The 12,672-nt window shown below is 44.6% G+C and overlaps 1 protein-coding gene across 1 annotated transcript in view; it reads right to left on the bottom strand.

Annotated features, from left to right (window-relative positions):
• Positions 1-784: 784 nt before the first annotated feature.
• MX2 (MX dynamin like GTPase 2) overlaps positions 785-12,672 on the bottom strand; it is a 37,693-nt gene continuing 25,805 nt past the window's right edge. The window contains exons 8-14 of the mRNA XM_005606159.3: positions 10,439-10,517; positions 8,446-8,568; positions 8,020-8,161; positions 7,017-7,175; positions 6,480-6,556; positions 4,458-4,712; positions 785-3,555 (exon numbers count right to left, since the gene is read on the bottom strand). Coding sequence (XP_005606216.3) covers positions 3,325-3,555; positions 4,458-4,712; positions 6,480-6,556; positions 7,017-7,175; positions 8,020-8,161; positions 8,446-8,568; positions 10,439-10,517 — 1,066 coding nt within the window. The 3' untranslated portion in view covers positions 785-3,324. The remainder of the gene's footprint in view (positions 3,556-4,457; positions 4,713-6,479; positions 6,557-7,016; positions 7,176-8,019; positions 8,162-8,445; positions 8,569-10,438; positions 10,518-12,672) is intronic.

The following is a 12,672-nucleotide window of genomic DNA, read 5'->3' as shown; positions in this document are numbered from 1 at the left end:
CCCCAGGATGTGAGTGAGGAAGACACTTGGATTGTGTTGAGCCCCAGAGATCTTAGGGTGTTTATTGCAGCAGTTTGCTTATTCTGATGAAAATATAGGCCATCCACCCACCTCCACTCTCTGACCTGCTGGGTGGAACTGTTTCTCCCGAAATGACATGTCCAAGTCCTAATGCCCAGAGCGTGTAAATGTGCCCTTATTTGGAAGTGGAGTCTTTGCAGATGTCATTAAGTTAAGGATCTTGAGATGAGATCATCCTGGATTTAGGATGAGCTCTAAATCCCACGACTGGTGTCTTTAAAAGAGAAAGGAGACTGAGGTTTGATATAAGGAGACACAGCAAAGAAGACTATGTGCAGATGGGACAGAGACGGGAGTGAAGCATCTACAAGCCAGGGAATGCCCAGGACAGCTGGAGCCACCAGGAGCTGGGAGAGAGGCCTGGGACAGATTCTCCCTCAGAGCTCCAGAAGGAACCAGCCCTGCCAACAACTGACTTCAGTCTTCTGGCCTCCAGGACTGAGAGAACAAACTTCTGTTCTTTTCAGCCACCTACTTTCTGGCACTTTGTTACAGCAGCTCCAGGAAACTCATACACCAGGCCCCAAGCATCTTCCTTAGAGGCCTGGCACCTGGGTTCTGGGGGCCATTCTGGGGGCCATCCTCAGGTGGCAAATGGGAAGCTTTGGTTGAGGCTGTGTGCATGTGTACCTATGTGTGAAATGCATTGACCTTTTAGGGGATGCTCTAAATATACAATTAATGGAATAAACATTCAACATAAGACTTTTTCTCAGACTTTATTTACACAACAGCATTTATAATTTGGAGGTTAAATAAAGAACAATGAAACAAGAGCAGTGGATCCTGTCTTCTAGGGAACCTTCTCTTCAGCTCCACCACTGACTGTTTGTCTATGTGACCTGACTCATAAAATGAGGAGGAAGAACCAAATTTAAAAAAAAAAAAAAGTAAGGGGCACTAAACTTAGATCAATGTTTTGTTTTTAAAATGTTCTTCTCATAATCTTTAGCTCCAATATTGCAAAAGTTCTTTAAAACCAGGGGAACTTTATATAACAAGGATCCTCACTTTTGCCACTTTTATGTAACATAGTATTAGAAGTTCTAGCTTGAGCAATTAAGCAAGATAAAGAAATAAAAGGCATCCAAATTGGAAGGGAAGATGTACAATTATCTCTTTTTACAGATGATATGACTTTATATGTAGAAAACCATAAAGATTCCACACACAAAAAAATGTTAGGACTAATGAAGGAATTCAACAAAGTAGCAAGATAAAAAATCAACACATAAAAACCAGTTGCATTTCCGTAAACTAACAATGAACAATCTGAAAAGGAAATTAAGAAAACAGTTCCGTTTACAATAGCATCAACAAGAATTAAGTACTTAGAAATTAACTTAACCAAGGAAGTGAAAGACTTTTACACTGAAAACTACAAAACATGGCTTAAAGCAATTAAAGAAGACATAAACAAATAGAAAATACATCCTATATTCATGGATTGGAAGACAACTTTGTTTAAATGCGAATACTTCCCAACATGACCTACAGATTCAATGCAATCCCTACCAAAATTCCAGTGGCAGTTTTTGCAGAGTGAGAAAAACCCACCCTAAAATTCATATGGAATCTCAAGGGCACCAAGTAATCAAAACAATCCTGAAACAGAACAAAGTTGGGGCTGACCTAGTGGCATAGTGGTTGAGTTCATGTACTCTGCTTCAGCAGCCAAGGGTGTGAGGGTTTGGATCCTGGGTGTGGACCTACACACTGCTGGTTGAGCCACATTGTGGCAGCATCCCACATACAAAAAGTAGAGGAAGATTGGCACGGATGTTCGCTCAGGGTAAAACTTCCTCACAAAAACAAAAACAACAACAAAAAAGAACGAAGCTGGAGGACTCACATATCCTGATTTTAAAACTTACTACAAAGCTACAGCTATCAAAATAGTGTGGTACTGGCAGAAAGATAGATACATAGATCAATGGAACGGAAAGGAGAACCCAGAAATAAACTCTTGCATATATGGTCAAATGATTTTTGACAAGAGGGCCAAGACCAACGGGGAAAAGAGAATCTCTTTTCAGCCAATGGTGTTGGAAAAAGTGGATATCCACATGCAAAAGAATGAAGCTGGAGTGTTATCCACCACCCTATAAAAAATTGACTCAAGAAGTATTAAAGAGCTGAACGTAAGAGCTGGCTGGAAGAACCTTAGAAGTGAGGGCTGCTCTAGGGACCTCGAGGGTAAAGGAGAAAAGAGGTCTTTGATGGAGGGGAAGAATTGCTGGCCTTTTCGAATGCCTGCTTCGGGACAGGTAGATTGTAGAAATGGTTTCACTTAACCCTGCTAAAATTCCTGTGAGGTAGGCATAGCTTAGCATGAAGAAGAAAATAAAATTAGCCATAATCCTCCAGTGTAGAGATGACCACGGGTGTGAAGCTGTATATATTTTTTTAGAAGGCTTTTCCTTATTAAATTTCTCTTCAAGACTTAACATAGCAATGGGAGCTCATGGCAACCAGGGAAACAAATGAAAATTGATTTCACTGAGGCCCGTTTCTCCTGGAGGGTTGGGGAACATGATCACGACAAACCACAAGAAGCAGGTAGCATGACTGAATTCATCTGAAAGTGACGAGCTGAAGGGCACCATCCCAAACAGCCAGAGTGAGAGTTAAGGCAGAGCCGTCATTCATTTGTTCAATGAGATATCATTTATTAAGTAGTTGCCAAGCACTAGGTGCCATGCAAGATTCTGGGAATACGAAAGAAGAATACGATACTGACCTTATCCCTCCAGGGTCTCAAAATCTAATGGAGGGTGTGTGGAGGGAGACAAATTAACACAGCCCCATGGCATAGTGGTTAAGTTTGGTGTGCTCCAATTTCATGGCCTGGGTTTGTGGGTTTGGATCCTGGGCGCAGACCTACACCACTCATCAGCCGTTCTGTGGTGGTGACCCACATATAAAGTGGAGGATGATTGGCACAGATGTTAGCTCAGGGCTAATCTTCCTCAGCAAAAAAAAAAAAAAAAAAAAAGGACTCGGAGAGCCACCTCTACGTGGAGGTTGGGGAAGACCTCCCAGCAGAGGTGACAGCTCTGAGTGCATGTGGACTTTAGATATGAACTCTGGTGCTGAGTGTAGTACGGAGAAGATGGGCCCCAATAGCAACAGGAAAGTCTGGCCCCAAAGGAGAAGCCGCTTCTTGTACCGCCTTCCCTTAGAACGAACACACATAAGAAAAATCCCAAAAGTGCTGCTGCCCTTCCATGTATCTACCCCCTTTTAACTGGAGAATTTAAAGAGAGCTTGCCGTGCCTGAGCGAGCCGGTAAATTTTCTGCTTCAGGAATCTTCTCTTGGTGGAGGTCTCGCTCTGTTCTTGAAGCATCCAAGAATAGTGCTCTTTTTCGTACAGTAACTGCATCATGGCTTTCTGCAAACAGTCGCTATTGTCTTGCAGCATAAAATACTGGATTATGAATGGGATCTGGTTGGCAAGACGCTGGCTGGTTTCCTGGAAGAGGAGGGTAAGAAGAGTGGGTTGGCCACGTCCATGTGGTCCCATCCTGGTGGTCCCATCCACCCCTACCCCGGGGATCAGGATCAAACCACAGGAACGTTCCATTTGGGTTGCCTGATTTTTACTACCCAGGTATTTCCTCTGGCACTAAGAACCCACGTGGTGGGGTAGCAAACCCATAACCCCTTCTGGGCATCCTCGCCTTTCCAGGAAGTCCCCCCTCCAACGACTTCACCTCCCGTTGAGACTTCCTGGCCCCATGATGGCCCCGCTCCCTTCTGGAGCAGATCGGGACCTGTTTCAACGCTTCCCTCTCTTCATCAGCACGTCCAGTTTGCCTGACAGGGGACCCCACCCCTGGGTACTCTACTTTCTATTCTCACTAAGAAAAGGCTTCAGGAGTCGGGCTTCTTTGCAGTTTAAAAGCTATCTTCCTTTCTATGCACCCTAATTCTTCAGCCCATGGATGGAGGGTTGGAAACCATGTCACAAAATCAAGGGAAAGGAATTTTCACTCCTGTTTGGTGGAGCTGGTGAGTTTGAGGCACTTCAAGAGCTGAATGCCTTCTGAACATCCAGGAAAGCTAAATTAATAAACAGTAAAGTTAGTGCGTCTTGCGTTTTGCTGTGTTCTGATAATAGTAATTTTGCAATTCATGCAGAGCATACAATATAAAGAGCTTTGGGGTAGGAATTAATTCTGAGTACATGCTCTGCCACATTGAAAATCTGATTTGGGGCAAGTTCATTAGAAGTGCTTGATAGGGTTACTGTAGAATTATAAATGAGCTAATACACGAGCAGTAACAGCTTAGTGCATCATGGTGGTCCCTCCCTTCTGCGCTCAGCTAAGCACCTCTCAGCCAGCTCACTGACCTGTGCGCCCACACACTCACCGAGAAATACGCATTCAGGTGGAGCCCGATTTCAGTGATGGAGGAAATCTGGGGCAGATCATTTAAAAGAGGCGATGGCAACTTCAGATTCTGTGGAGGTGTTCCCTTGGCGCTAAAAGTCTCTGCTCGGATTTTGCTGAGAACCACGCTGTAAATCTGGTCTTGACAGAAAACCAGCTGCTCCATCTTGAACTGAAGTCGGATCAGATTTTCTGCTGTTTCCACTTGTCTCGTTTTTATCTCCTCAATCTTGCTCTGTTTGGATAAGAAAGAGAAACACATTCCTTTTTTCCCCCCTGTTGTTTAGTCAACTTAGGAAATACTACTATGTTGAACACAGAATTAAAGATAATTTGAGGTCAAAGAAGGCCTGAGACTTTAATGGTGATTTCCAGAAGGTGCCTACTTCACCCCTCCTTCTTGTCCTCATCAACCTTATTTTGTGACACTACCCCATCACTTGCCCATCCCGCCTTCTCTTCTCCCGTTCTTTCTCTCTGCCTTGACCTCCCCTGCCTCCCCCACCACCATCTTTCTGCTTCCTCAGCTGTGGTTTAGTCGGCATTTTTACATCCATTGCTCTGGTCTCTCTAGTTGGCTAGAATCCAACCATTCCAGAACGACTCCGGCACCAAGGAACACAGCGCGATGACAGCTTGATATTTTCGTTTCCCAGAAATCCTGTGACTCCTGTGTCACCCACACAGTCAAAGGCAGTCTGGGAAAGGAAGGGATGACATGGTGGAGGGAGTCACTTCCTGGCTTTTGAGTTTCAAACAGACTTTGGCACACTGAAGGCAGAGACAGTGGTTTGAGAGAGAGACAGGGCCTGTGAGTTTCACAGGGGGCTGCTTTTTCTTCTTTTTCGGAGGGTATGTGGTAAATGGCAATGTGTATGGCAAATCCCCTCGTAGGTTTGGGGCCTTAGAGCAGAAATGGTCTGTGTGGCACTTCCCAAGAGGAGTGACATGGTGGAGGGGAGGGTGGGGGCTGGAGGCCCCGGAGAGCTCTGAGCCCCAGCGTGATATAGGGAGCTGTGCCAAGACTTCTTAGCTATCCAAGGACAGCGCAAAGGGATGGAGGCCCTTGGTGGGTCCTGGAGTTTCTTTGGCCCCATTTCGGCGTGTGCTTGCTGCAGCGTGCTCCGGTGCCCTGTCAGGGCTGGGGAAGAGCTCAGCAGATCCAGCCCTGCTGTCAGGAACACTGGGGACCCAGGGGGCCAACTGCTGAGGCTTGGGAAGGATGGTGTACATCTTGGAAGCCACCAGCCTGGAGAATTGGCAATCGAGGACCAGGCATGTCACCCATCCCATGATGAGTCACCCCAGGACTCAGACACAGCCCTTGGGAAAGTTGGAGGGGTCAGAGTGAGATTAAGCTGTCAACAACTGGCAAAAGAGATGAAAGGAGAAATAGTTATGTTATGGTGAAATGACAGGAATTCTTTTTCTTGCTCACCTGCGTTGTGGAATGAGAGTCTGACCCGTCAGCCTAAGCCTGGGCAGAAGAGGATTTTTACCTAGAGCCAAGGTGGGAGCCGGAATAGCCCCTCTTCCCTTTACTGAGAGAGGGATCCAGGAAAGAGTTTCTAAGTTGCTAAGTGGAAACTCACATAGCTATGGCACTATTTTTAAGTCAAACTTATAGAAATTTTGGACTAGGAATACTAGACAATGCCGTTCTTTGTGCTAGAAAAAGATTCAAAATACCAACCAATCACTAGATAGGGTCATATGTTCAGGATACCATCACCAAGCCTAGGGCCTGCTATGCTGCAGAAGACTAGGCAGAAAAGATAACCAGCCCCTGTGCATTGTTCCATTTCTCCCATTGCGTACAGACCGACTCCCGAGCAAAGCAAAATGGCGGATGCTTCTGGAGTCGCCAGCCCAGCAAACCTGAAATTATAGCCCTGGCCACGTATTTCCAAAGGACAGTGACTATCCAACTTCTTTGAAAGGTTAGACCCAGATAAATCAGCCAGTAGTAGAGATGACCAGCAAGTAACCTGTGGGTGCTTACCTGGGCTATCTGATTAAGGTTGGAAAATTCGCCAAAATGTGTTCTGGCTGTGTTGATGAAAGTTTGCCGGACAATTTCTGACCAGAGAAAGAACAAGACATCAGTAAATTGCAAGCAGGAATAAAATGAGTTAAAGACACAAGGAGGAGAAATTAAATCATGATACACTGACTCCATTCTAGAGCTGAGCTCCCCAGATCTGCAGACCAAGAGATAAGGAAGGGATGGTACGTAATGCCAGGGAGACAGGAAACCTACTGTCACCACCCATCCTGAGCGGGTCCTATCAAGCTCCTGTCCTTTCATGAAGTGGGTGTTTTCTCCAGGGTTAGCATCTGACTATGCCTCCCATAGCTGCATGGAGGGTTACGTAAAATTGGACAAAACTCATGGGCATTCTCATTCTCCCCTCAAAATGCGCAAAGAAGATCTGCAGGCTATTTGCTAATTCCCTTCCAATCTTTGCCTCTGAGGCACTGAGCCCTCTGGAAGGTGGTGGGGACAGTGACTTGAAAGGCACTCGGGAGGGCTCCTCACCTTCGACCTTCTGGAGCATGACGAGCGCGGGGTCGACCAGCTGTTCGATGTACTGCTGCACGATGGTCTCGAATGTCTTGTAGCTGACAAATCCGGAGAGTTCTTTGCCACGATACTGCTTTTCATATTTTGAGACTTCTTGACTCATAATATTTTTAACTGCCACAGAAAACAAACCACCACGGTAAATTCTAATAATTCCAAAGATATTTTAAAGGCAGGAATATTTTCTTTTAAAGTCTTGCTTACCCACTGCACCCTATGGCAGTGTTTCTAAACAGAGTTTTGTCGTAATGAAAAAAAATATTCACGGTCTGATAATGCCAGTTTGAGAAATGCTGAGTTTCAAGAAACAAAAATCTTATTCTGTGAAAATGTGTTTCAATTGAGAGTCATCACCTTGAGAGAAAAGTTTAGTCTTTTTAATTCGTAGGAAAAAAATCTGATTAGTTAAATGAAAATAGAAACAAAAATTCCTATAGCACTTACAGATCTCCCAGGAATACTTCCAGACTACACTGGAGGCCCCTTACCACGGGAGTGAATAATGCTGTTTTTATCAAGTGCCAAAGCAAACAAAGATACAACATGCACTCACACGCGTGCGCATGCACACACACCCTCCTGGCCTCTGGGCTGGAGCAGAATGGAAGTTGGAATTCTGCCAGGCGGAGCAAGAAGGTTCTTGTCAAACCATTGACCTCTCTGGTCTTGGATGAGAGATGAAGAGAAGGGGGAATGGAGTAAGTGGAATTGTCTAGCCTCAAAACAGAGAAGCAAGAAGCAAGTGAGAGGCAGTGGAATTGTCTTCTGTTGAGTTGGGGAGGGCAACGCTGCAGGGCGAAGGGTCTTGATGGCTGGGAAGCAGTTGTAGATTACCAAGGGGCCCACAGTCTTCTGTGTGAGCATGTTCAGCTCTTTGCACACTTTTTATTGCCAGAAGTCACTTCTGGTCTTGGTAAATATGACACACTTTTAGGTGGAGCCCTGTCCCAGGACTTACCTTTTTCAATATTTTCTGCAAGTACGAGTATCCAGATTTTAAACTCCTCTCTGATTTTGTTACACAGGCGGGTCTCTTTCTCCTTTACGATTTCTTCTCCTTCTTTTAACTTCTCAATGTCTTGATTAAACAGTTTAATTTTCTGAAAATGAGATAAAGTCATAAGTCTGTGCTACAATCACATAAAAGGAGCGGGGACCTGGGGCAGCAGGGTGTGGTGTTTGGGGCTGGGGGCTGCCAGGAGCTCAGATCCCCACCCAACCACATCATCTCTCAGGTGGGACAAGGCAGCTCTGCTGGCCATCTCGAGGGCCACCTTAAGATGTGCTGGGCCACCAGGAAGGAAGTAGCCATCTACAGGGATCTGGTGACAGACAGCCCAGCTTCTGTGCCTGAGTATCACATGGAGTCCCTGGTAATGCTCACCTCAATCAGAAAGAACATTTTATCAGCTTCGTTGCTGGGGATGCTGGCGCCACACTGGCGCAGCTCCTCTGTCGCCCTCTGGTGGCTCTCCCTTATTTGGTTATCCAACAACGGAAGTGATTTCTGAACAAAACAATAGCAAACAATGAAACTGTGCAGCCCGATGATATTAACTGACGGATTTCTTAGGTATCTGGGCAGAATCCCATTTGAAAGCATCCAACAGGAGGTGGAATTTCTATTATTGTTTGAAGCTTGATAAGATGGAGGCCTGTTAAGGAGTCCGAGGAGGGCTCTGCCTGCGGTGGGTGTGCACACCAGCTTGAAGGATCTGGTGCAGAACCGTTATGTGACCGGAGTGGGGAGGAATCGGGTGATGGCCAGTTTTTGGTTTTTGTCTGGTTTGGCTCGATGCTTTGTATTTAGAGAACAAGTACACTTGAATATAATGTAAGATTTCTTGAGTAAAACGTTCTGTTGGTGATAATTTTTTGAGTATTATAAACTGATAAATGGTACTTCGGTCAAGGATAAGTCTTGGGTGTTGATGTCAGGCTGAGTATGATCCCACCCACTCAACAATGCTGATGATAATAATGAAGATGAGGAGAAGGAAGGAGGCAGAGGGCACCACGGAGGGCTGTCTCTGAGCCAAGCATCATTCCAAGCATCTCCACATCTCAGCGAAGCCCCATACTACGGTACAAAGCACCTGGCTTTACTGCCTCCTTTTCATGAGAAAGGACCCCAAGGCTCAGAGAGGCAAATTGCTTGCATATCATCGCTGAGCAAGTAAATGGCGGAGTTCTAATTCGCACCTGGCTCAGCATCCCCCAGCTCGTGAAGACACCTGAGTGAGCAGCAGCCTCAACTGCTGCTTTGGCGAACGAGGTCCTTGCAGCCAGCCAGGCAGGATGAGTGCCCAGGGATTCTGAGGCAGTTCATGGATTAGCATACCAAGAAGTTGCTAAGGTCGCACAGACTCTTTTTCTTTTTTAATCTATAGGTAGAAAGGTATTAAATTTTTCCCTGATGTTTCAAATTATCCCTATCATAATTGAATCTTGACATAAATTTTTGAAATTACTTTATTGCAAATTTTAGATTCAACTTTTAATGTACAATATTAAATGTTTGAGAAATATGTTATCAGAAAAAGTTATCAAAATGCAACTTCATTTTGCAAAAAAGATGTTCTTCTCAGTGAGACAGGGACGTATCTGTCAAAGCCCTCTCCTGCAGTCCATGGGGATTCCTCTGGAATTGGTACTCCTCTAAGTGTGTTCCCTGGGGCACCTGGGAAGTCAGAAGCGCACAGTCGTGGGCCCCACCCTAGACCTACTACGCTCAGAAATTCTGAGCAGTCTGAGTTTAAATAAACTTTCCAGGCGAGTCTGGTGCACACTACAGTTTAAGAACCACTGGCCCCTTCCAACCAAATATTTTTTGAATATGTGTTTCACGGCTCAAAAGAATTCATTGCTTTTGTCTGACCCAATTCAGCATGGACTGGAATCCAGGCTCTGGGAGCAGCTCTGCTCTAAGGGCCAATCTTCCATCTTCCCATGTTGTTCATCCTCACGCACGAAGTTCAGGCAAACACTACGAATATTCTATTTCTCAAGAAGCCCGAAACCAGTTCTCCTATCTTTAACGACATCACGAGAACTTTGGTTTCCCTTTTTGAGAATTAGTGAAAACTGAACATTTATTTCTCACAAGTTTGAGGTTGGGAAGATTTTTTTTATACTGTGAAGCATTGACAATCTATTAAAAATAGAAAACTTTGCTAACTTGGTGTGTGGCTTTTTCCACTGCCTGATTTTGTTTCCCTTTTTCCAAAACTCTCCTGGGAGCGTCTGACCAAGAGCGGTTTGGTTTCCAGAATGTGCTGCTTAGGGCAGTTCAGTGGATGTCGTAGCCAACTCATGACCCAGAGAGAGACTTGGGCACCTGCGATGTTGATAACTGGCCACCCAACCCCTTGACTCACGTTGATGTGCGAGATGAGCTCGGTGGTAAGTCTTTCTGCCAGACGGGGCACCGTGGCCTTCCCCTGCTCCAGGAGAGCTCTGAAATAAGACACAGCCCACAGGAATTCAGGAAGGACGCATATGGCTATTTTTCCAGGACTGGGTTTTATGCTCAGTTCCCTGGGGTGACATGTGCCATCAGAAAAGCCAGGTAGTGCCTGGGAAAGACAGTTGCTGTTGACGGAGTGAGCCCATCCCTAAGCTATACATTCATTGTCTCTTTATCATCCCAACAAACTCATGAAGTAAGTCATCTTTTTATTTACAGGTAAACAAAATAAACCTAACTTCATAGAACTTTAGCGACTTGTCTAAACCAATATTTTATTTCTTGTAACAAATATTTCCCCCTGAATAGCCAAATCAATTTTGAGAAAGAAGAACGAAGCTGGAGGTATCACACTTCCTGATTTCAAAGTACATTACAAAGCTACAGTAATTAAAACAGTACAGTGCTAGCATAAAGCTAGATATATAGATCTATGGAACAGAATACCGAGCCCAGAAATAAATCCAGTCATATACAGGTAACTGGCCTTTGACAAGGGTGCCAAGAATGCACAATGGGAAAAGGATAATCTTTTCTACAAGTGGTGTTGGGAAAACTGGATATCCACGTGCAAAAGAATGAAACTGATCCTTATTTACACTATACACAAAAGTCAACTGAAAATTGACTAAAGGCTTAATTGTAAGATCTGAAACTGTAAAACACCTAGAAGAAAACATAGGGGAAACTCTTCATGATATTGGTCTTGGAAATGATTTCATGGATATGACACCAGAAGCACAGGCAACAAAGGCAAAAATAGACAAGTGGGACCACATCGAACTAAAAAGCTTCTGCCCAGGAAAGGAAACAATCAACAGAGGGAAAGGAAACCTACACAATGGGAGAAAATAATTGCAAACCATATATCTGATAAGGGGCTGATTTCCAAAATATATAAGGAACTCCCACAAATTCAATAGCAAAAAATCCTAACAACCCAATTAAAAAATGGGCTAAAGACTTCAAGAGATTTCTTCAAAGAAGACTTACAAATGGCCAACAGGTACATGAAAAGATGCTCACTGTCACTAACCATCAGGGAAATGCAAATCAAAACCACAATGAGATATCACTTCACATCTGTTAGGGTAGACATTATCAAAAAAAACCACAGAAGACAAGCATTGGCAAGGATGTGGAAAAAATGGAACCCTCATATACTCTTGGTGGGAATGCAAGATGGTGCAGCCACGATGGAAAGCAGCATGCAGGTTCCTCAAAAAATTAGAGATGGAACTACCACATGACCCAGCCATCCCACTTCCGGATATTGATTCAAAAGAACTGAAATCAAGATCTCAAAGAGATATTAGCGCTCCTATGTTCGTTGCAGCATTATTCACAATAGCCGAGATGTAGGACAGCCTAAATGTCCAGGGACAGAAGAATGGATAAAGAAAATGTGGTAGATACGTGCAATGGAATATGATTCAGCTAAAACAGAAGGAAATTCTGCAATGTGTGACAATGTAGATGAACCCTGAGGACATTATACTGAGTGAAATAAGCCAGTCACGGAGAGACAAATACTGCACGGTTCCACTGACATGAGCTGTCTAAAATAGTCAAACTCGTGCAGTCAGAGAATGGACTAGTGGTTGCCAGGTGTTGGGGGAGGAGAAGATGGAGAGTCGGTAACCAATGAGCATAAAGTTTCAGTTAAGCAAGATGAGTAAGTTCTAGAAATCTACTGAACAACATTATGCCCATAGTTGACAAGACTGTATTGTGCACTTAAAATTCTGTTAAGAGGGTAGACCTCATGTTAAGTGTTCTTACTGCAATAAAATTAAATTTAACAAACGTTTCCATGGTGTCTACTAAGTGCCAGGCGCCATTCTAAGGGCTCTCCAAATATTAACATATTTAATCACTGAACAGCCGATCTTCGAGAAAGGCAAAGGCCGGGAGTGGTTAAGTAGCTTGCCCAGGGCTACACACCTGACAGTATGACTGCAGAGTGTTTGCTGTTGATGCTAATTCAGGAAGGACCCCGTAGGATCGTTTTTCCAATGCTGCTCTGAGTGGCTCTCCCGCAAGGGCTGGGTCCCAGTGTGTGGGCACTCGAGGATTTAAATGCCTACCTTCAAGGACAGGCAGTTCAACATGCTTTCTCCTCCAAGACTTAACTTTCCCACAGAC

This window comes from Equus caballus, chromosome 26, assembly GCF_041296265.1.
Source record: "Equus caballus isolate H_3958 breed thoroughbred chromosome 26, TB-T2T, whole genome shotgun sequence".
Lineage (NCBI taxonomy): Eukaryota > Metazoa > Chordata > Mammalia > Perissodactyla > Equidae > Equus > Equus caballus.
Note: the sequence above shows the minus strand (reverse complement) of the source record. Positions and strands in the feature narration are given on the sequence as shown.